Source organism: Apus apus, chromosome 1, assembly GCF_020740795.1.
Source record: "Apus apus isolate bApuApu2 chromosome 1, bApuApu2.pri.cur, whole genome shotgun sequence".
NCBI classification, from domain to species: domain Eukaryota; kingdom Metazoa; phylum Chordata; class Aves; order Apodiformes; family Apodidae; genus Apus; species Apus apus.
The window spans coordinates 11,211,862-11,234,607 of record NC_067282.1 but is presented as its reverse complement, the minus strand read 5'-3'; the positions used below and the strand labels follow the sequence as shown (position 1 = coordinate 11,234,607).

Genomic DNA, 22,746 nt, shown 5'->3' with positions numbered 1-22,746 from the left:
AAAAGAGTTGCAGAAATTTGAGGCAGCAACAGGTGTGCAGCCATGCATGATAAGGGTCACTTTAACAAGTGCTCTGAGATTATCAGATGGGTCTGGTGGCTGAGAGCAGGAATTACTGGCAGGAATGCAGCTGAGCACAGGCTGAGCCAGCACAGCCAGTGAGCAGCAAGGCCTGAGCTGCCACCCCGCCCTGCTGGGGCATCTCCATGTGTGCCCTGCCAACCCATCCCAGCTGCCTCCTCCCTGTCTGCACCAGGAGAACACTTTTCTTCTGCAACTGGCTCCTCTGCAGCTCCTGTGTAACACTGTAAAAACCAGCATGGGGCTGCCCACAGGTTGACATCCTGTCCCCTGGTAACACCCCTTCAGCTGCTTTGCCTCGGTCTTACTAGCTCATTTGGGAAGGGTCGGTCATCAGGTGTCTAAAAGATGATGTTTCAATCCCAGCTGGAAGTTCTCAGAGGTGAAATGCAAGCAGTGGGCCTACTCTGGCTTCTTTTGCCCAAAATGAGGTGGAAATTTTGCTACTGATGCTAAATGAGCAGATAGACACCACTTCTGCAATTAACACTCTAATGCCCCTGTATATGCCTTCCAAAAAAAAAAAAAACAAAAACAAAAACAACACAACAAAAAAACAGAAAGGAACCAATCAACAAAAAACCCTCTCAGAATCCCAAGGAAAATCTGAAATCTGAAGAGAAGTCCCTGTTCAGCATCCAGCTGCTTTGCTGGGGTTTAAGCAGAGTGCTCAGCATCCTCTTCTGGCTGCAGCCCTTTCCAGAGCATAAACCCAGCAAGCTAGACTGGTTTCCTCCCCAGTGGCTCAACACCCCTCATCTGACTTAAACATCTAATTAAGACACTACAACAGAGAGCACTTCCAAGAATCAATGTTAATCATATGCTGAACTATTTTTTCTGAACCAGGATCAGGTGGTTGTAGTTGACAGGTTTAAACCCTCAGTAAGTAATGATTTGGTTTCTAATACACTGTAATCACTAGAAAATTATTTGCATGTTTGGATGAAAAACTGGCCCTTAATTACTACTGTAATTTTCCACAAGGCAAAATTAACTAGCCATGATACCCAAACACCTGATTTTATCTACCAAGAACTATGCACGTTAGCAACCACTAAAGAAAAACCCACAGACAGGAAAATCAAGGCACAAATACACAGAGTGCCAGGCATCATCCAATGCACATCCTCCACCCCAACACTAAAAAATACTTTAAAATATGAAAAAAAATATGTCCTAATGCATGTCAAAGCAACTTCTGTGTGGGTGCATGCACATGCATCAGGAGTGGTGGACAAGAATGAATTATTTTATTCGATTTATAGATGCTTCTCATGGATCAAAGTGGCTGGTCAAGTGAAACAGAAAAGACACTCCCATAGAATCACAGAATTACAGAATGGTTAAGGTTGGAAGGGACCTTAAAGATCATCAGGTTCCAGCTTCCCTGCTATGAGCAGGGACACCTCACACTAGACCAGGCTGCACAAAACCTCATCCAACCTGGCCTTAAACACCTCCAGGGAGGGAACATCAACAACCTCCCTAGGCAACCTGTTCCAGCACCTTACTACCCTCATGGTGAAGAATTTCTTCCTGATGTCTAACCTCATTCTCTCCCCTTTCAATTTAAAACCATTACCCCTTGTCCTATCACTACCCTCTCTGATGAAAAGCCCCTCCCCAGCTTCCTGCAGCCCCTTCAGGTTCTGGAAGGTGCTATAAGGTCTCCTCAGAGCCTCCTCTTCTCCAGGCTGAACAGCCCCAACTCTCTCAGCCTGTCTTCACAGCAGAGGTGCTCCAGCCCTTTGATCATCTTGGTGGCCCTTCTCTGGACCCTCTACAACAGGTCTGTATCTTTCTTGGGCTGAGGGCACCAGAACTGTACACAGTATTCCAGATGGGCTCTCACCAGAGCAGAGTAGAGGGGCAGAATCCCCTCTCTGGCCCTGCTGGCCACACTTCTTTTGATGCAGCCCAGGATGCAGTTGCTCTCTGGGCTCCAGCACACACTGGCAGCTCATGTTGAGCTCCTCATCCACTGTCACCCCCAAGTCCTTCTCCTCAGGACTGCTCTCCAGCCATTCGCCCCCAAGCCTGTATTTGTGCCTGGGGTTGTGCTGACCCAGGTGCAGGACCCTGCACTTGGCCTTGTTGAATTTCATGAGGTTGGTACTGGCCCACCTCTCCAGCCTGTCAAGGTCCCTCTGGATGGTGTCCCTTCCCTCTAGGGTGTCAACCACACCACACAGCTTGGTATCATCAGCAAGCTTGCTGAGAAGACACTCAAGACAGGTTGCCTAGGGAGGTTGTTGATGTTCCCTCCCTGGAGGTGTTTAAGGCCAGGCTGGATGAGGTTTTGTGCAACCTGTTCTAGTGTGAGGTGTCCCAGCTCATAGCAGGGAAGCTGGAACCCGATGATCTTTAAGGTCCCTTCCAACCTTAACCATTCTATGATTCTATGATAAAACTATGGTGATGACCACCTGGCCCCACTGCCAACATTGGTGGGACCCCAGATCCTGGGCAACAGCAGAGGGCCGTAATGTTTTTCAATGAATTCTGGCACCAAAAGCAGCTTACCATCATTTCCATAGGCAATGTAAACCTGGCTCTGTACAAATGACACAGAAAAAAATCTCACCAGCAGTTGAAGTTGTTCACCCAAAGGCAACTTAAACATGACATTAAACTAAATGTTTTCACAAGTTTGTCCTGACTCTCCAGCAGAGCCTGTTCCTGATGCTGGTAATTTCTGCTATTTACTGAGCCCTCCTTAGATGTCAAAGAGCAGCACAGCACACGCTGCTGTTCCCTAGGGTCTGCACCTCTAGCAAGAGATGCTTTGAAGTCCACAGTTCGTCCAGTTGCTCCAGACTGATGCTGCTCACACACTGGTTGACTCAGTCCTGTGATTAACACCCCAGGTTTCAAAGCATCCTCCTGAACTGCATGCAAGATGTGCAGATGCCAACTATTAGCAGATAACCTGCTTCAGCAGCACCTGGAGCTGGTCTTTCACACTCTCAGCCAGCAGCTGCCCTAGTAATAGCCTTTGGGCTAATTACACTCAACTTAACTTTAGCCCCCAGCTCTTATGGATGTCACCAGGTAGGATTATTTCCCAAAAACCCTCCCCAGCAACTTGTGAATGTGAAGAGAGAGGGACAGCAGCAGGAAAGGCCAGTGAGGAGGTAACAGGAGAGGAAAGGAACCTAATTCAAGAGTTAGGTCTATTTATTGTTTGGGGCTTTTTATATTTGTTGTAATTTAGTCTCTTAACTGTGCTGTTTTCTTTGTTTTTTCCTTTCTAGCATTTGATTCTCATGGCTGTTGGAGAAACACAATCTATATCTAGAGAGACAAGGTGGACATGCAATAAGGGATGCTGCAGATGGGCACTGCTGCCCCCATGGCATCAACAGATGCTGCTGGGTTGCAGCATCTAGAGTTCACCGCTAACAGCCTTCACTCTGTTTTCTGCTGGACAAAGCACCTCAAATCCCTCAGGCAGCCAAGTGGGGGGATGGCAACTAAGCCACACAAATCAGGGAAAAAAATATTCCCAGAAATTAGGTGGAAACTGAGTGTGGCAAGGACTGTCACCACTGGAAAAGCCCAAAATGGTCAATGGGGACATCAACTCCATAGTAAGTAGAGCAGAGGGCAAGGTTTCACCTTCCCAGCTTTGAGCACCCTCCAGAATGATAAGATGCATCAGAGGAAAATAAGACTTTTCTAGTGCAGCAAATATTATTTTTTGACAGATTCCTGCAAATGCTGTAACTTGGTTCATGTCCAGGCACTTCCTAACCCAGCATCCTGCCACAACTGACAAGCCAGAGTCAAACAACATCATTTGGTGACAAGCAGCCACCAGGCTTAGGCACAGATGAGCAACTCCCAGTCACCTTCCTACGGGAGAAGATGAAAATATTTGGTGTCTCATGGACAGCTCTCACATCTGTTTTTCTTCCGGCTGCAACCCAAGCCAACCACTGACATTTTTTCCCAGAACTAACTTGGAAACGAGCCTCTGCCAAAATTCAGCTGCTTGTTTTGCTTTCCTCTCTGCTCAACTGACCGTACCTGCTTGGGGCTGCAGTATCATGCTACAAGTAGTGCCTTGGTAAGACATATCTGTGTTTTCCACCAAGTTGTTTACAGTAAGAAAGCATATCTCACAATATGTACACATGTAGTTTAAAAACTGGAATCTCAATCCTGACTTAAAGCTATTCCTATAAAACATGGTCATGGAAAAATGACACAGATAAAATTCTATTAATTTGTGGCTCATACATTGCTGAGGGTGCCCCTATTTTTTAATTACTTTTTGATCTTTGAAGAGGGATGGGTGATTTAGCTATTTTCATATGGCTTCTGTTGCCTGATCATCTGTAATATATTTACCCTAAGAACTGTCAAATAATCAAAGGAAATAATATCAGGTCCAGAGAAGGGCCACAAGGATGATCAGAGGACTGGAGGACCTGCCATATGAGGAAAGGTTGAGAGAAATAGGTTTGTTCAGCCTTTAGAAGAGAAGGCTTAGGAGAAACCTTATTACAAATGTTCCAGTACATAAAGGGTGGCTACCAAAGAGATTAGGACTCCCTTTTTACAAAGAGTCACATGGAAACAACAAGGGGTAATGGGTTCAAGTTACTCCTGGGGAGATTCCAATTGGACACTAGAGGTAAATTTTGTCACCATAAGAAGTTAGACATTGGAATAAACTCCCAAGAGAAGTGGTGGATTCCCCCACATTGGACGGTTTTAAGTCTCAGCTTGACAGGGTGCTGGGGCCTCTCATTTAAACTATATTATTACCTAGAAAGGCTGGACCACATGATCCTCGAGGTCCCTTCCAACCTGACATCCTATGATTATATGAAATATAAGCACACACAACACAATTCTCACAATCTTATTGTTTTGTCTATCTCCAAGTTCCCAGTATAAAACTATAAGATTACATAAAATTATATAAAATTGTATAAAAGAAGGTCTATCTGTAAGGAGATAACAGGTGTGGGATTTCAGGCAGCAAAGCTTCCCAGGGCTGGCAGAGAACAGCTCAATCCCAGCCAAGCACCACCAGAACCAGCTTAAAATCATCACAAACCTGCAGCTGACCACAGATTTCTAAAATATAACCAAGAATCAATTCAGGTAAGTTCTCCTCCTGCCCCTGAGGGATGCTGAAGTGCAGCACTGGCACTAACCCCAGTTTTGGCAGTGCCTGCTGGATGAGCACAGCAGCTGGGGTTTTCTGTGCCTGCGGCAGAGAAAACTCTGTGATATCCAACTGGATTCTTATTTATTTCTTGAAACTTCTATCAAAACTAAAAGTCACTTGGCAGCTTCAGAAAACCTCTGTAGCCTCTGTAAACACTTGAATAATTTTGCACAATTAACAGCAACTGCATGCAGGAGGAAAATTACAGGTAGCTGACACCACATTGCAATGGGACAGGAAGGCAGAGCAGGATGTGAAGGTGACAGCTCAAGGTGCCAAGAGAATTTTAGGTGGGAAGAATGCAATTATCCCAACAGAAACAGGAGACAAGCATTCATTTTTGGAAACGGTGTTCATATTTTTTTTTACCTGGAGACAAAGATATCTCCGTGCTATGACTCACCATTTTCACAACTTCTGAATTGCTCTTTTTAGATACCTAAAATAGGCCCTACCATTTTCTCTGTTAAGCACTCCTGAGCTTTTTCAAAGCACAGTTACATCAGGAAGAGTTTGAAACCAATCCTTCCTTTCTATTTTATTACCAACTGAACACTAGTGCTCACAGAACTGAGCATATCCAGTCTCCAAGACCTTCTCTCTCCCTCAAAAAGCCTTTATGGAAGCAGCTTTGGGATCTCCTGTAAGCAGCCAGCCTGCTAAGCTGCAAGTGCTGTGTAGGAAACAGGCAACAGCCACAACAGCAGCATGGCTGATATACTATCACTTTCTGTATGGAAACCACGTGGTGCAGTTTCACTCAGGCTGGGGGCCTGGCTTACTGCTTATTTTCATCTTTTTCATATAGAAGAGCTTGCTTTTAAACCCCATGTTTTCTCCTAACAGGTGCTCAAGATTACAAGCAAAATAAAGCCCAAGATGTAGCACACATCTGAATCCTTGCTTTATGAATCTTCTGCAGTCACAGATGAATCTGAATTAGCTTAATACTGAAATATGTTACCTATAGCATACACTGAGGCCCTAATGTTTGGTTTGTGAAGATGCAAACTCATCCAAAGAGAATGGCATGCTTAACCAAACTTTGTGGTTCAACAGTGCATTGGAGCTTTACATAAAAAAGGAAACTGAAATAAATATTTCTGAAGAGCTCATAAAAGAGACCTTGCTACACAGGCACCATTTCAAACTGGATCCAGTGCTTTTAGAGGAGAAGGAAGAACTAAGGGACCCATATATACAAGCTGCTATACTGAAATGCAAGCGCTCTTTTTCATTGCTTTAAGAGGAATAAATATGCACATATGAGCATTGGATCTAAAACTAAAAGCAGCAGGTTAGATTACTGAAACACTGCTCTATCCATCCAGTCTCTGATGGGAGCTCCCACAGGACTCTGATCTGGTCTTGGCATTCCCCTCCTGGCTGTCTTTGACTCCTCTGCACTGCTATTGCAGGCCACAGACCTTTGGGTCAAAACCACATCTACTGGAACAGGTGCATAGCTAGGTGTAAATACAGCAGTCTGAGGCATCTTATCTCTTAAGCAGCCTGGTATCTGATTAATGCAATTCATTATGCTTTTGCACAGATTCGCCACTCATTTACAGTCCCGTTCCAGCTTTCACTCTCTTGACATTCACTTGACTCAAACCTATAGCTGATCCATCCCCGACACACAGCACTGAATGCCATCAAACAGGTACACACAGTAAACTGAACTGTTTCTGAAGGGATGGAAGTCTTGTCATTCACCGGCCTCAAAACGGACAGTACTGCTTATCCACCGCCAAAATCTTCATTCATATAGTGCTATTTAAGCACAAAACAATTTCTACCAGCAAATAGATGTTATAAGTGAGCCCCCAGGTTACCAGCCCTTGTCATCTGGATTTAAAAGCCTCCTCATCACTTCAGAGGCTGAGAAGGGCTGGCTACAGGGCTGTCGCACCAGCACTTCTGTGACATGGGGATGGGAGGGGAAAAACAAGACCGCAAAGGAAACTTGGCCCTTCTCCTGCAAAGCACAGCTTCACTTTCCGAGCCACACCAGGAGCTGAGCCGGAACAGCCGCAGAAGCACCGCCGAGCAGGGGAGAGCTTTGCAGAGGGGCTGGCGCTGCCCACCTCCCAGCCGAGGAGCGGGTGTCCAGCCCCAGCCGCCGCCCGAGCCCCCCGCGCAGCCCGGAGCCCCTTTTCCTCGGCACTGATCCCTGGAGGGGATCACACACCCCCGCAGGGCAGCGGGACGGCTGCGCCGGGGCTGCAGCCGGGCCCGCGGGACGGGGCACCGCTCGGGCACGGCTCGGCCGCCGCGCCGGGAGACAAAAGAGCGGCGGGGCCTCTGCTCGGGAGGTGCTGGCGAAGGACAGGGAATATTATATTCCCGAGGAGCTGCTCTCCCTCTGCACTCCCCACCCCGGGCCCCAACCCCTGCCGGCAGCCGAGCCCTTCGTGCGCCGCGGGGGCCCGGTTACCGATGGAGATCTCCTGAGCGAAGGCGAGGGAGATGAGGAGCAGCGGCAGCCCCACGGCGATGCAGGTGACCATCTTGTCCAGCGCCAGCTCCAGCCGCAGCCCCTTGTAGCGCGTGTCCGGCGGCTCCTTCAGCAAGAAGTCGGAGAAGACGTACTCGGTGGCGATGTGCGCGATGGCCATGGCGAGCGCGGCTCGGCTCGGCTCGGCCCGGCACGGCTCGGCTGAGCTTGGCTCGGCTCCGCCCGGCTCCTCCCGCCACAGCCCTGCTGGGCGGGGCTCGGCTCGGCTCGGCTCGGCTCGGCTTCGCTCCGTCCGGCTCGGCTCGGCTCGGCTCCGCCTCCGCAGGCAGGCAGACCAGATGCGGTGAGGCTGGGGGCTGCTCCTGGGTGAGGCTGGGGGCAGTGCCGGGGTGAGGCTGGGGGCAGTACCGGGGTGAGGCTGGGGGCACCGCGGTGGGGGCCGTGCCTGCGTGCGCCTTGAACCCTTCCAGGGAGGGAACATCCACAACTTCCCGGGCAACCCGCGCCGGAGCGTGCTGTGCCGTTGCCGCGTGTTTGGCTCCCGCTGCCGTATCTCGAGACACTTGTTGTGGGAGTCAGTGGGGTGCCTTCACCTTTAACAGCCCTTCGGTAATTTTCCCCCTTCTGTTTTTCCAGTTGCTTTCTGAAGCTCTGCGAGCCCTGAGCATTCTCAGCCCCCTCAGACCAGGAGCTTAGAAGGGGATTGTCCACCTCCTGCGCTGTGCTTCGCATGCAGCACCCCTCTGCCTCATCCTACTTCTGCCAAATGGGACAAATTGTTCCCTTCTTCACTCAGCTGTGCCTTTATTAAACCTCTATTCTATCTACTTTCAATTGCACTTTCTATTTTTCCAAGCCCCAATCCAAGGAAATTACACCTCGGATAGAGACTGCTCTACAACACGGATTCCCATTCCTGCTCTTCCTGTGCTGTTCTTGTGCTGTTGTGTCCTCTCCTGGATAGAGCTGGGAGGATGTGACTCCCCCTGTGTTCAAGCTGCAGGTGCCCCCGACAGCTGTGTAATGGTACTAGGTTGTTTTCTGGTTTGCTCTGTTCTTATTTCCTACCCATTCCTAATATTCAGTTGCCTTTCTGCCCACTGAAAAGTACTTGTCATTACACTACTACAAATAAGATCCCATTTCTGGGTTGCTTAGGCACATAATGCATAAAGGACTAGGACTGCTTTTTTCCATGAGTACTACTGTAAATGTATGAGTACCAAATTTCACCTTTTTATCACTAAATTTTTCATGCTACACGTACTTACGATTGTCACTCAACTCGGTCACCCTTTTTCACACCACTCCCAGGAAGCAGTGAAGAGCAAGGGTCCTTGCAGCACCCCATGAGCGACCTCCACTGTGAAATCTGACCACTTATTTCTGTCTTTTGACCTTTCTCTCATCCCATGGTGATTTAATTTCCATATGAAGCTTTAACTAAGGATCTTCTCAATTGCCTTATGGACATGTGGGCAGACTACATTCATCCAGGTCTCTTACCTACACGATAAATCTTTGAAAACCTCACTGAGGCAGTTTTCTTTAAGAAATAAATAAATAAATCACAGAATCATCCCAGTTGGGAAAGACCTCTGAGATCTCCTAGTCCAACCATCAACAAATCAGTTCTTCCACGATCTGTTTTGTTCCTTTGGCTGCTTTTCTTGCTTGGTTATTTGTTTTTTTTTCTTAGAACCATTTCTACCAGCTTGCATTGAGTGGATGTCAGAGCTGCTGATTCCTCTGGGAACTTTTTAAAAGTGGGTCCTGCATTTTGTCACCTTTTGAGCTTTTGGTGCCTAGGCAGGTACCAACTTACAACCCAAGTTTTTAATCTAGATTTGTCATACTTGAGGGCCTGTAGGACTCCCTGGAGAACACACCCAGCTTGGCGATTTGTTTTCTTCCTTTGTTCATTTTGTTGCTTCTCTCCCTGTTCCTGCTGGTCCTTCAGCCCGACACAGATGCTGTCCCTTGACACAGGTGTCAGGGCATCTGGCCACAGGGCTGCCCGTGCTGGGCAGGCGATGTTAAAGTCTGTGCTTTAACCTTCCTGTGATGATGTTGCATGCTCTCTGTGGCAGGCTGTGTCACCTGGGCAAGCAGCAGTGACATTCTGAGGCCCTGAGGACCTTTGGAGGCCTTGGTCTTGTTTCACAGCTGCCATCCAGTTGAGAAGCATGTGGGATGAAATGAACTGTGCAGAAGGTTCATACAAATAACCAGATTTTTATCATTGTTGTATTCACTTTGTCCAGCTAGTTTCTACGGTCGAAATAAATTTCTGATTCTGTTTCTAAAAAGTCAGACACGTTGGCTACTCTAAAATGAAAGTACCGAATAATTTCCTTTATTAACATTTTACGTTTAGGTGAAAGGCTTTAATTTTGTAAGTAGACAGAGAGCTGATGTTCTGCACGGGCAGACACAGTGTTTTTTGAACAGGAGACCTCAATTTTAATGTTTACAAAACAGAAGGATGAAAGGGCTTAGAGTATTTGGTTTTGTCAGCTCAGAGGGAAGATTTAGAGGAGTTGAAGTGTTTATTGCTATGGTCTAACTCCTATTTGGGCTCAGTCCGGCAGTTCTACATCATGTGTATGCTTTTACTTGACTGGGGAAAACAAAGAATCAAGAAATAACTGAGAAACATGCAAGAAACTTCAACATATTGGTTAAGTGAACATCGATTCAGAGCACTGTTAAGCTACAATAAGAGTGATGGGCAGTCAAGTTTCCTACATTTGAACATACAACAAAGTACAGAAGTGAAAAGAAAAGAAGAAAATAAACAAAACAAGATCACAACAAAAACACAATCAACCCAAAATCAACAGCAATTTTAATTTATGTTCAAAATCAAATTTGGATAAACAGTTTCACAGATATGTTTGTCCTGGAGTTTCTCTGCAAGAGCTGTAGCTGACACGAGCAGGCAAGAGTGAGCACTGTTTAACTAAAAATCAACTATTAAGTTTCAAGTATCACTAAACATGGCCTGATTCTGCCTGTCTTCCTAGCAGAGCACAGAGATCAGCCCCCTGATGGCTTCAGGATAGGTAGGGAGTGAAGTGCTACTTGGTCCAAAAAAAAAAAAAAAAAGGAACATAATCAGGATCACAATGAGCAAAAATTAAAGTCAACTAACTTTCTCACAGGTTGCTCAGGGCTAGATTTTTGAAGGGATTAAGCAAAGCTGTTGGAAACTAGCAGCAGGAGCTCTGCTGAACTCTATCAGGTACTAAAATACATTCATAGGTCCCTAAATGCCTTTAAAAATCTGTCCCTGGTGCAGTTTTCTTATGTAATGGGGGACTGGGGAAAGGCAGGCAAGAAAATTACTTCCATGTTGATTAATTCATTGAGCCAGACTTTGGGAAACTGTAGGGGCTTCCATAAGAACACTTCCTCCTTCACAAGCTGGCATGCTTAAAACAGTTCCTGGTGGTGTTTATTCCCTGGCATGAACCCCGTGTTTCTGCACAGAGCACACAGATGCCGTGCTGCCCTCTCCTTACTCCCATGGATAAATCCTTGGCAGCCAGTGTGGATGTTGAGAGGTGTGCTGCTCTGCTCAGCCACTAAGTTTGATCTTGGGCAAAGCTCAATGGAGCTCCGGAGGAGTGGAAAAACTCATGGGTGTTTGGTGGCTCTTGGAGCCAATCCCTACAGCTCATGTTCACTCTTGTGAGCTCTGGCTACAGGGTAAGACTATCAACATACATCTTGCTCCAGTTTTCTTAGCAGCATGTCATGAAATCCAGTGCAGCTCTGTGAAGGATGCTAAAAGTGGGGATTTACAAGGGGTCTGCTAGAAGTGCACGTTTTTCATGCAGAGCCTTATAAGGGATCCTGCTTCCTTGACGGGTCACAAGGCAGAAGAAGGTTGATACTGATGTCAGCAGAATAAGTCCAATGAACAAAGCAACTGCGAGTATCAGGCTGGCTTCTCCAGAACTCAAGGTTTTGCCAAAAAAATGGACCCCTTTGCTGTCATAGTCTGTTAAAAGGAAAGTAGTTAATAAGAAACTCACACATAAATCTGAAGAATTTAAAATGACATTTTAAAACTTCCTTACCCTGTGCAGTGGTCTTATTTTTGGCAGTAGTTGTATCATATGCTCCAGTTGTGAGTCCTCCTTCAGAAGGAGCTTTCCGCTCTGTGCAGAGAGAGAAAAAGCATAATTGAGTTGAAAGCCCTAATAAAAACTATTTTGTCTTCTGGAAAAGTAGCCCTGATTTTACTTAGCTCCTTCTACCTCGCTGATCTGAACTGAAATCCTGATTAGATCAGCACAGCTGTTGCTCTGGGCAGCTCTGTGGGCAATAGCCCCTACTCTGTAGACATCTCTGTTACTGCAGTGATAGGATGGGGGGTAAAGGTTTTAAAGTGAAAGAGGGTAAATTTAGATTGTGTATTAGGAAGAAATTCTTTACTATGAGGGTGGTGAGACGCTGGCACAGGTTGTCCCAGGAACTTGTGGATGCCCCATCCCTGGAAGTGTTCAAGGCCAGGTTGGATGGTGCTTGGAGCAACCTGGTCTAGTGGAAAGTGTCCCTGCCCATGCAGGGGGTTAGAACTAGATGAACTTTAAGATTCCTTCCAAAACAAACCATTCAGTGATTCACTAATTCACTTCTGTATTTACTTGTTCATTGAAATTTAATGCCTGAACGAGTATGTGTTACAAAATTAATTCACCCTGTCCAAGGAAGGAGTATTTTGGCTACGTTTGTCACTACATTTATCATCCTGCTGCTACGGGGTTACAGGTACGAGGTGTGCCTGCTGGTGCTATTGTAGCCCCTGCAGATAAGCATAGCAAACACAGCAGAGGTCCAAGCAGAAGATGCTGGACCCAGATGTTAAGTGAAATGTTGTGATGTGGAGATGCTCCCCAGGTACTTCTGACTTTGCTCACCAGAGGTGGAACCGACCAGCAACACTCAAAAAAATTACCAACTTTTCCCAGTAAAAAGATCACCTAATTTTCAGAATGATGGACAATAATTTCCTGGACCATCTTTTATCTACCTCAGCTGGTCTTCCTGCCTTTGCAGGAAGGAGCTGGAATAGCCCCATGAGCGGGCGGTGATTCCAGGGAGGCACAGCACTGGGCCAGCCAGCAGACCCTCCTGCACATCATGGGGCAGCAAGGCTAAAAAATAGCCTTGCAGTTGTTTTCTGCTCTGCCTGCAGGTCAGTAAGGGCTGCCACTGTCTTAGAGGGGCTCTTGTGAAGCACCAGCTGTTTTTAAGTTGCAGAGTGCAGCTAAGATTGCTGCCTTTGCCATGTCATTAGGGGTCTTTGTCCTGTCCCTAGGTGATGCCAACTGGCCACAGCAGTTATTTACAGGTGCTTCCCAGCAGTGTGCAGGGTGCAGCACTGATGTTAGCTCTGGTCCTTTCCTCCCTGCCTTCCACCTCATCTGCTCTGGTACCACCTCCGAGTCCTAGGACAGGTTTCTGGTACTGCACCTGATTTATTGATGGTGTAGGTCGTCTCCATGCCGGCGTGGATGTGATCAGCTACGTGGCAGTGCACAAGCCACGTTCCAGGGTTTTCTGCTACAAGTTCAACTGTCTGGAAAGTCCCGGGAAAAAGGTCATACACATCTCCTCTGTGGTCCTTATCGGTCTGTGGCAAGGCAAAATCAGCATTGTAAGAGTCTTGCCTCCATGGGCACTGAAGTATTCCAGTTAGACTTTCAAGTCCTCAGGACAGAATAAATACTTCTTATATGTTCCTAGTGTGCTTCACGCAAGGAAACTGAGGTCTGCGGACATCCCTCAATTAATCCATTAATTAATTAACAACAGGAGACCCCTCCTAAGGATTTCAAGTGCTGGCTGAGCATAGGAGTTTCTTTGAAACATGGATAGTGTTGCCAGTGTCAAGCTGTCACCACATAAAACAGAGCCATAAGCAGGCATAACTCTCGCTGATTTCCTTCCTGTATTTTCCCTTGCACTCATGGCTAAATATATATTTTTACCCACCTAATCATGTCCTTTAACAATGACATTTATTCATGTTTCAAAACAGTTTCAGACTGGTAGAAGCTTTGCAAAGTTCTCATTCATTTTGTGTTTCCTTCACATGCAAAACTCCTACTGATCGCAGTGTCAGCCCAGGGCTCTGTGCCCAATCTGGAAAACCAGACCAGAACCTGGACTTTTTTTGCAGAAATTTCCCATCACACTATGAAGTTTTAACTTTAATTCATTTTACCAACCTTAAAGATGAAGGTCTGTGCATGGAAGTGGACTGTATGTACATCCACTTCATCGCCCATTCCTATCAAATACCAGTTTGTCCTGTCACCTTGGTTCATCGTTAGACCAAGAAGACTGTTATAAATCTTCCCATTGATTGCTGGAATAATGACAAAAAAAGGACTGATTAATAACTGGCTATGGTACAGGTGATGATAACCTCCACTTCAGGCACCCATTGCTCTTTCTCTCCAGGGTGACCAGGTGCCCAAGCAGAGAGGGGACAGGCACATGTGTCCTGAGCAAGGGCTTTTCATAGCCTCCACTGCTGCTGCAGGGAGACATTCACATTTTTGTCTCAGTTTCCAAATCATCTAACTGCACAGAAGCAACCATTTGTTCTGTCTTGAAAAGCATCAGGTTTGGTTTTTTTTTCCTGTTTGAGATCAAACTGCTGAACACAAAGGATTTATGCTGAGACACCACATGGAAAAAGAGAAAATGGGTACCAGCCTTAGAAAGAGAAGTTTGCTTTGCCAGGGCTGTTACTGCGCCTGTCATGTCTGTCCTGCCTGGCTCCTGGGCTGGCTGCTACTACAGCCATGGTTTTAAAATGTCATCCTTACTCTCCTACTAAACTAGCCCACAAGGAATACAGTTCCCAAATGGCAAGGAAAGTCCAGCAGGGCAGCCTCTTCCTGTGAGTATTAGATTAAACTATCTTGTTAGAAAGATATCTAGGCTGGGTCTCATGAAATCGTTTTGTTTCCAGAGCTGCAGCTTATGAAGTGTCCTGTGGTTGGGTAACTGAGGCTAAGTCCAATGTCTTCCTAATAAGGCTGAGAAAAATAAACCTCTGTCCGCCTGGCTGCTGCCACCGAGTCCTACATACCATGCATGCTGTTGCCTTCTACAAAGTTCTTAGTGGAATTAAAATCATCAGGATTCTTATGAAGGTATGTTTCAATATTTTCTTTCAGATACCAGGATTCATTTTCATCGAACACCATAAACAGAAGGGTAAATTCACGATCAATGTCTTTCCTTAGGCCTCTTTCATCTAGAACTCCTTTTCTGCAAACTACGAGGGGCCCAATCAGACCACTGTATGTGTCCTGAAATAAAATAAATATATGCATTACAAATTTTCTTGTTCATTGAATTGTGAAATGGATACAGATTAACTCAGATTAAATAAAGATGAAATTCCATTTTCCTATCAGGTAAGAAAAAACCCATGGCCATCTGATTAAAGAGATCTTTCACTACATGTCCCTGTGTTAACGTACCAAAGCAAGGTTTTGCTTTCACCCCATACGCCTTTAACTATTCTTTAAGGAAGGAATCATATTACCATGGTGTACCCCTGGGTATTTCAGTAGATTCTGTTACCCCAGCATGAGCATCTGTTACCAAAGATGACAAAGCATCCAGCTCTGTAAATTGTAAATGTCTGTGTTTTTTGCAGAAATGAGAAGCAGGATCCTTTTAGAAACATTACACAAGGCAGGATACTTTATCCAGAGAAGTGTAATCTTTAATGACCTTTTCTTGGTTACCTTTACAAAATTCACTGTTGAATAATAAACCCAAGTGATACAGTTTGGGTCTGTTTTACCAGGGCCAGATCGTTCTGGGACGTTCCACCTGTAGGTGTTAATTTCCCCTGAAATAGAGAAAACAATTTTACCAAGAGCAGCTGGGAATTAGGGGCTTTGAATAGTATGTAACTGAGATCTGCTGCCCTCCTCATCAAAAAATGATCTGCATTGAAGCTGTCTGTGAAAGCATGCAGCAATGGCATATGGATGTGCTTCTGCCTTCAGGGAGGTCTCTAATGTCCCAGTGGTGTAAACGAGGGCAGAAAGCTCCCAGGAAAGGAGGTCAGCAAATGATGCTGGCTACAGTAGCACCCTCCAGAGGGAAGTTTGGACATAGGACTTTTCATCTTTCTCTGGGGGCAAAACTTGTATCAGACCAATGTTTCATGTGTTTTCTCAGCTGAAAAGGACAGAGATGTGCAGTTGCCTCTGAGAATGTGCAGAGGGTGCTGCAGCTGTGTATCAGCTCTGGGCCAGGAGAAGAGAGCTGAGTATCTGGCAGGACAGAGGCTTCCTTCCCTCTTCCAGCTAAGCCCCTGCTCCCCAGCAATTACTGGAGAATCCCTATCCCTTCCCAAAAGCTATCACCTCTGTTACATCCTCCCTGATCAGAGATTCCCTGAACCCTGGTTAAAAAACAAAACCAAAACCAACCAACCAAAGCCAAACAAACAACAACACAAAACCATAAAAAAAGCCCACCAGAATCCAATGGGGAAATTATCTATTTGGGTGAGGACCAGTCCTCTACACTGAACACAAGCACACCTATGTTCAGATGAACTCTGTCCTGTGTTTTCAAGCTTTGTTTTTCCCATTTTTTTGTTGGTACTGCAGGGAAGGGTAGGAGACCTCCACAACTGCCTAAAAGGAGGTTGTAGAAAGTTGGGGATTGGTCTCTTCTCCCAAGTAACAAGTGATAGGACAAGAGGAAATGGCCTCAAGTTGGGCCAGGGGAGGTTTAGGTTGGATATTAGGAAAAATATCTTCACCAAAAGGGTTGTCAGGCACTGGATCAGGCTGCCCAGGGAACTGGTTGAGTTACCACCCTGGGAGGTATTTAAGAGACATGTAGATGTGGTGCTTACAGACATGGTTTACAAGTGGACTTAGTGGTAGGTTAACTGTTGGACTTGATGATCTTAAAAGCCTCTTCCAACCCAAACAATTCTATCATTCTCAGATGCGGTCAAGACTTTTCTCTTCTAATTGGTGGAGAAATGTTGAACCAGGCAGTCTCTGCCCCAAAAGTACTCCAGGATGGCAAAAGCCAAGAACAGCTGGGGACACACTACTAGTCAGGGGTAAAAAAGGAAATCACAGAACTCTTAGCCATGGTCTTGGTACAGCACAACCCAACAGCTGCCACCATCAGGGCAAAGAATTTTCAAGCTGAAGTGGCTGTGAAATGACTGAGCCTAGTTTTGTGTCACTGAGCCACTACATTGTTTTGATGGATGCAATAGTAGGTTTTATTGGATGGCAATAGCTACAAAAAAAGAGAAATGGTGGCTCTCAAATATCAGACTGTATGAGATAAGTCTCAGGTAAATGCTGAAATATAATTTAATCTTATGGGACAAGCACCTTCTGTTCTTTACAGCATGGGTTCATGCACTTCAGTGGAGATCAGAATGGCTTTCAAGTCACACCACTATATGAGTAGGACAGAAAACATGAACAAGAAACCTCTCAGTCTCAGAGGCATTAATGCCATGCAGACACACACCAGGGAAGAGCTTGTCATTCACCTGTAGCTAACCTACATGTCATCACCCCTTTTTAGAGGATGTGATGTAAGAAGAGAGCCTGACTATGGTATTTCACTTTCTTGCTTTTTACTCCTCACTTCAGGACATTTGAAGGCTGTGGATGGAAAAAGGCTGTAGATGGAAAAAATCTCCATTCTACTTAAAGCCTGAGACAGTTCTGATGGCATAAAAAACTTATCTTTGAAGTGCAAATAAAGCATTACCATGGAAAAGACTGCTAAACAAGAGGAAAATGGATGTTTTCTTCCTTTTAGCTGCTGGGTAAATAGTGAAATGGACAGGGAGAAGACAAACCGTGGCAACTGAGAGCTGTTTTGGCTTAGGCTGCTACGGATCTGCTTTCTGCATCTCTTTACCATGCCACCCACAGGCTCCTTAGGAGCTGGAAGTGCCCTCAGGAGCACAATTGGGCAGGACATAAATCTCACTGATGACTGGTTCAGGATTTAGTACAAGCAGATGGGCTCTGGCAAGCTTGGAGGGAGCAGTCCAGCCCCGCCTAGGAAGACAGCAAGAATTTTGAGATGGTGGTGGTGGGCACTGAAGTGCCCAGAAACTATTTTTGTTTTGAGGGTCTTGTTGTCCCTGTTAACTTCTGCTTCCAAATTCCTAAGGAAAAGTCTGACTTTACATCTTGCAGAAGAGACCTTTACTCAGGCTTACTGTCAAACCCAGACACCTTCCCTCTTCTAACTCATCCCAAGCCTGCTCCCACGTGGACACAGGAGACATGGCAGTAGTGTTCCCAGTGTTACACCTCGACTGTCAACAAAACAGCATCAATAACATCGTGGAACTCATAACAAAACAAGGCAATAATGCAAATCAGCTCTTTTTTTTTTTTTTCTCCTTCCCCCGACCCCCTCCATATATCAACCACGGGTCATCAAACTCCAGCAAGGCAGACACTGGCTCACATTTGGCCTGAATTTGTGTGTGATTGTGGTGTATCATTACAGCTACCCACAGAAAAGAGATTTCAGCTTCCAAGGAGGTTTACTACCTAAGAACTTATTTTCATTTAGCTGCACAGTGAAACTCATAAACACCACGAAAAATATTGCATGGGTGATAGAAAGAAAAGGTATGTACATTTTTTATTTACTATAATGCCTGGGTTTGAGTTTGGCTTCCTACTAGAATAGAAAACCCAAGATAAAAGTTGATGTACAAAAATTTTAACAGGTATTTCTCTATATGAGAAATGTCAATATTGTAAGAACTATTTTCCACTAGAGACTGAGACATATTTGGAACACTTCTCCGAAGACTTTGCACTCATGTGGCAGTGACATTTTGCACCTTATGCATCAGGTCTGAATGCAAATGCCAATTCTGTGTAGATTAAGAGAGGGCAGAGTTAACACTGCCAACTACAACGTTACCAATGAGTTTCTCGGGTTTAAGACGTTCAGTTAGAGTTTCAGTCTGGAGCAAATGCAGCACTGGCTTACACTCCACCTGCCATGATTATAGGCCTGCTTCTGCTTTCTTGTCCAGAGACATTACATTCCTGTTTCTACCCCTGACAGGAGCAAAGGTTCATTCTCTGCCCAAACATGCTCACTCGATCAAGAACCTACACGGATAACAACATGGAATCATATCTGAATAAACATTGAGCATATTATGCCTGGAAGAACAAGCGTAAGCTTGAAAGAGGGATTAGCATTCATGTGTTAAAATGCTTTTATATATAGCCTGTATATCTAAAAGGGAAAAAAAAAATATAAATAAATAAGAGTCTTACCTGGGAGAGTAATTGGTGTCTCGGGTTGTTCTTCACAACCCACTTCTTCTATTCCATGTGCACTTACAGAGTAAGGCCTGCTGGCTTTGTTCTTAAATACAATCAGTACAGAGTCACCAACCTCAGCGTGGAGTAATGGCCCTAAATTAAAACAGAAGATGCCAGTTGTTAATGCTGCTATTCTGAATTTAACAAATTTTCAACAGCTTGGCCTAGGAGGGGAGCCAAGGTCTTTCTCAAAACCCTCAGGCTTTTCTATTCTTTCAGCAAGCTGTCAAAATCAGTTTGTTATCTGGGCTGTTGAAAAGTTCCCTATACATAAAAATAATCCTTTTTCTTTTTCGGTCATGGGAAGAATTGTTCACTCTGAAGACAGGTCTTTGAACTGCTTGTTTTTAAGGAAAACTCTTGTGGATGGTTTTTGTGTATTTCAAAATTCTATTTCTTCAGCTTGTAACAGCTTAAAAAAAAAACAAACAAACAAAACCCAAACCAAAACAAACAAATAACCCCCCTCACTCCATAAAAATTGTGAGCTGTTGTTTATTTTATGACATAAACAATTTTGTCTTGCCCAATTTCAAGTACAAATCCAGCCCCTTAACATTAATTTAATCTGCCCCACATTACATGCTCTCATGATAAAGTTAATCCTGGAATTGCCATTTTGGCATCCTCCCTGTTAGAACTCCTTAGGAAACTCCTGAAACTCCTTGTGTTTGAGAATGAATTGCCTCATCTGGAAAGCATGTTTACACCCAGTAATTATACAAATTTGGTGTAAAATCACTGATTATCTGGAATAGGCATCAGTGTTCCATGTTTTCCATGTTAACAAGTATGGAAAACCTCTTTTTTTTTTGGAAAACAATCCTCCCAATTATCAAGCTGGGTCTGCGAGCCCTGAGAGATACATGCCCAGGATTTCCAGGTGTTCCTCCTCTTCTGTCCTCACTTTGTGCTGTGAGAAGTTGCCACTTGTATACTCCCTGTAAACCACCTTCTTGTATTTTGAACCAATCAGATCTTCTTCTTGGCTCAGGAAAACATGCCCATAGCTGCAAAATCAAAAGGCAAACATCAGAAGCCCTAAACCTTACATATCCAAAAGCCAGTAACTGTTGTGCTGTTTACAATAAATGTGATAAGAATGTGTGGCTTGGTCCAGTGCGCTGATGGATTTGAAGCCTTGGGTGCTGCAAGAGATTTTAAACAGCAAATAATAATCCCCATTAATGCACAACCTCTTCAAACAGGTAAATCTGAGCTGGTATTGCACTCACCCCAAGCTTTTGGGAACACAAATCCTTGACCAGACCTGTCAAAGTGGAGATGAAGTTCAAGATAAGAGTGGGTTTGGCAGCTCACTCCAGCTGTGTCCTCTGCTCCAGCTAAAGATACTGCCTGTCCCTGCAAACCGGAATCCCCTTATCACGATGGCTGCTTTCACCCACCTGGCAATTAGTCAGCCCCAGGCAGGTGATAACTGAAGCCTAACCTTGCAAAAACAAAATCCATCATCCGAGATAAGGGGGGGGGGGGTTGCTTTACCCTGCCCTCCTGCTGCTGCACAGGGCTGGATGCTTTCCCAGCATGAAGATAAGGCAAGAAATGTATTTCCCCTCCTGCATCTGGCAGAGGATGCTATTTAGTGCCCTCCAGGTTTGGGCAGCCACCCACGGTTTGTTGTGGTCGCTCCTGTGGGCTGCCTGGCCAGCAGAGGACACTCACCACCAGCCGAGGAGAAACTTCACCCTCTTCTGAGAGCAGCTCTGCCTTCTGGCAGCTCATCTCCAAGGTGCCCTTGGCAGGGGAGTTGCAAAGTTGGCTCACAACATGCTAAATAAAAGCAAAACTTGCCCCAGGGACGCTGCTTATGGTAGTAATATTGTGTGTGTGCAATGCAGCCTTTGACAATAAAGTAGTTATTATTTTCTTTGAACACACTTAATCACCTGTGAGTCTTCAGGTGTATTTTCTACCAACTCTTCCATACTCTTGCTCTTTATAGGGTGGTTTCCCAGCAGCTTTTCTAAGGTTTGTTTGCAAAATATGTTCCTTGTTCTGTTTTGTTCTCACCAAAGTGGTATCAGAGACAACCCCCCTTCCCCCTCCCCCATGCAATACAACTTGGAACATGTATCTTCTTTATTTTTATAAAAATGTGTTCCTCAGCACAGTGCAGTGTAGACATGATGCACCTGTAGTGGTTACTGTGTTCTGACTTTTCCAAGGGAACCAGGGGCTACCAGGCTGCAGTGAAGCAGGCTCAGCACCTCCCTGATATATCTGCACTGCTTGCAGGGGCTCTCATCTGGGACAGGTCCTTGGGTTTCTTCTCTAGGAAAACCAGAGCATTGGGATGGGGAGACTGGGGAGAGTGAGGAAGGGAAAGGAGGGGTTTGGGAGGCATCACAGTAGGATTGAGCCAAGGCTGGAATACACACATGGATTTAGGGACATGGAAGCCTTCTTGGGTTCAACAGCATTACAACACTGAGATGAAAACATTTTTTAAATGCTGCCTATGAAGTAGTCTGATTTGAGAGGCTGGGTTGTCACTTCATACAAACATATTCTGTTATTTTGTCTGGCAAAAAGTGCCTCCTAAAAAGTACAAGGCTGGTTTCAAGAAGGGGTGCTTCAGGTTTCCCCTCCACTATGAGTATGCCCCATGCCCACAAGCATTTTTTGCTTCGGGTACCTTTCCTCATAGCTGCTGATGTTGTAAATATTTGGTGAAGAACTCTTATTTGAAGCATAGTCCCACTCCACCTCCTCTGCTGCAATGTAGTAGGTCCTCACGACTCCGTGCTGCTGCTGGGCTCGGGTGATGTTACGGCAGCTGCTGACCTCGTAGAAATGCTTCATTCCACCAGCAAAGTGATCAAAAGTCCTGCAAACCACTTTGAATGTGCCTGGAAATGAAAGTGGAAGAGCTTAAAGCAATTAAAAAAAAAACAAACAAACAACAACAAAACAAACATTTAAGAGCAGCTTGACAAGCTGGGTCCTGTGCCTTGTACATCTCTGATCTGTCCTCTGACAAACCTAATCTGTGATGCTGTATGGAAAGTCAGTGAGGGGGATGCTTACATAGAATCACAGAATTTTTTTTGGTTGGAAAAGACCTATGAGATCATCAAGTCCAACCTTTAACCCAGCACTGCAAAGTTCACCACTAAACCATGTCCCAAAGCACCACATCTACACAGCTCTTAAATACCTCTGTCTCAACCACTGCCCTGAGTAGCCTGTTCCAGTGACTGACAACCCTTTCAGTGAAGAATTTTTCCTACTATCCAATCTAAACCTCTCCTGGCACAATATTAGGCCATTTCCTCTTGTCCTATCACTTGTTACTTGGGACAAGAGACCAACATCACCTCACTACAACCTCCTTTCAGGCTGTTGTGGAGAGCAGTAAAGTCTCCCCTCAGTCTCCTTTTCTCCAGACTAAACAAACCCATTTCCCTCACCCTCTCTTCAGTCTTGTGCCCTTCACCAGCTTCATACTTGTTTGAGTTAGGTTAGCTTAGCCGAGGGAGCTGGAAATATTAGTTGTTCTCAAGGTACCTATCCTTTGTCAGTATGTTACCTCCCACATCCAGAAAAGGATGGAGATTCTCCTTAGTCTTCCTTTTGTTGTTGATGTATTTATAAAAACATTTTAAAAT

At 45.2% G+C, this 22,746-nt stretch overlaps 2 protein-coding genes across 2 annotated transcripts in view; both read right to left on the bottom strand.

Moving 5' to 3' along the window:
* Nucleotides 1–7,922, bottom strand: part of PANX1 (pannexin 1) — a 29,445-nt gene extending 21,523 nt beyond the window's left edge. The window contains exon 1 of the mRNA XM_051608252.1: nt 7,704–7,922. Within this exon, the coding sequence (XP_051464212.1) occupies nt 7,704–7,884 (181 nt within the window). The 5' untranslated portion in view covers nt 7,885–7,922. The remainder of the gene's footprint in view (nt 1–7,703) is intronic.
* Nucleotides 7,923–11,402: 3,480 nt separating this feature from the next.
* The window catches only part of HEPHL1 (hephaestin like 1), a 35,742-nt gene continuing 24,398 nt past the window's right edge, over nt 11,403–22,746 (bottom strand). The window contains exons 12-20 of the mRNA XM_051626742.1: nt 21,774–21,987; nt 19,988–20,127; nt 19,070–19,210; nt 15,506–15,612; nt 14,839–15,061; nt 13,967–14,106; nt 13,209–13,368; nt 11,810–11,890; nt 11,403–11,730 (exon numbers count right to left, since the gene is read on the bottom strand). Coding sequence (XP_051482702.1) covers nt 11,528–11,730; nt 11,810–11,890; nt 13,209–13,368; nt 13,967–14,106; nt 14,839–15,061; nt 15,506–15,612; nt 19,070–19,210; nt 19,988–20,127; nt 21,774–21,987 — 1,409 coding nt within the window. The 3' untranslated portion in view covers nt 11,403–11,527. The remainder of the gene's footprint in view (nt 11,731–11,809; nt 11,891–13,208; nt 13,369–13,966; nt 14,107–14,838; nt 15,062–15,505; nt 15,613–19,069; nt 19,211–19,987; nt 20,128–21,773; nt 21,988–22,746) is intronic.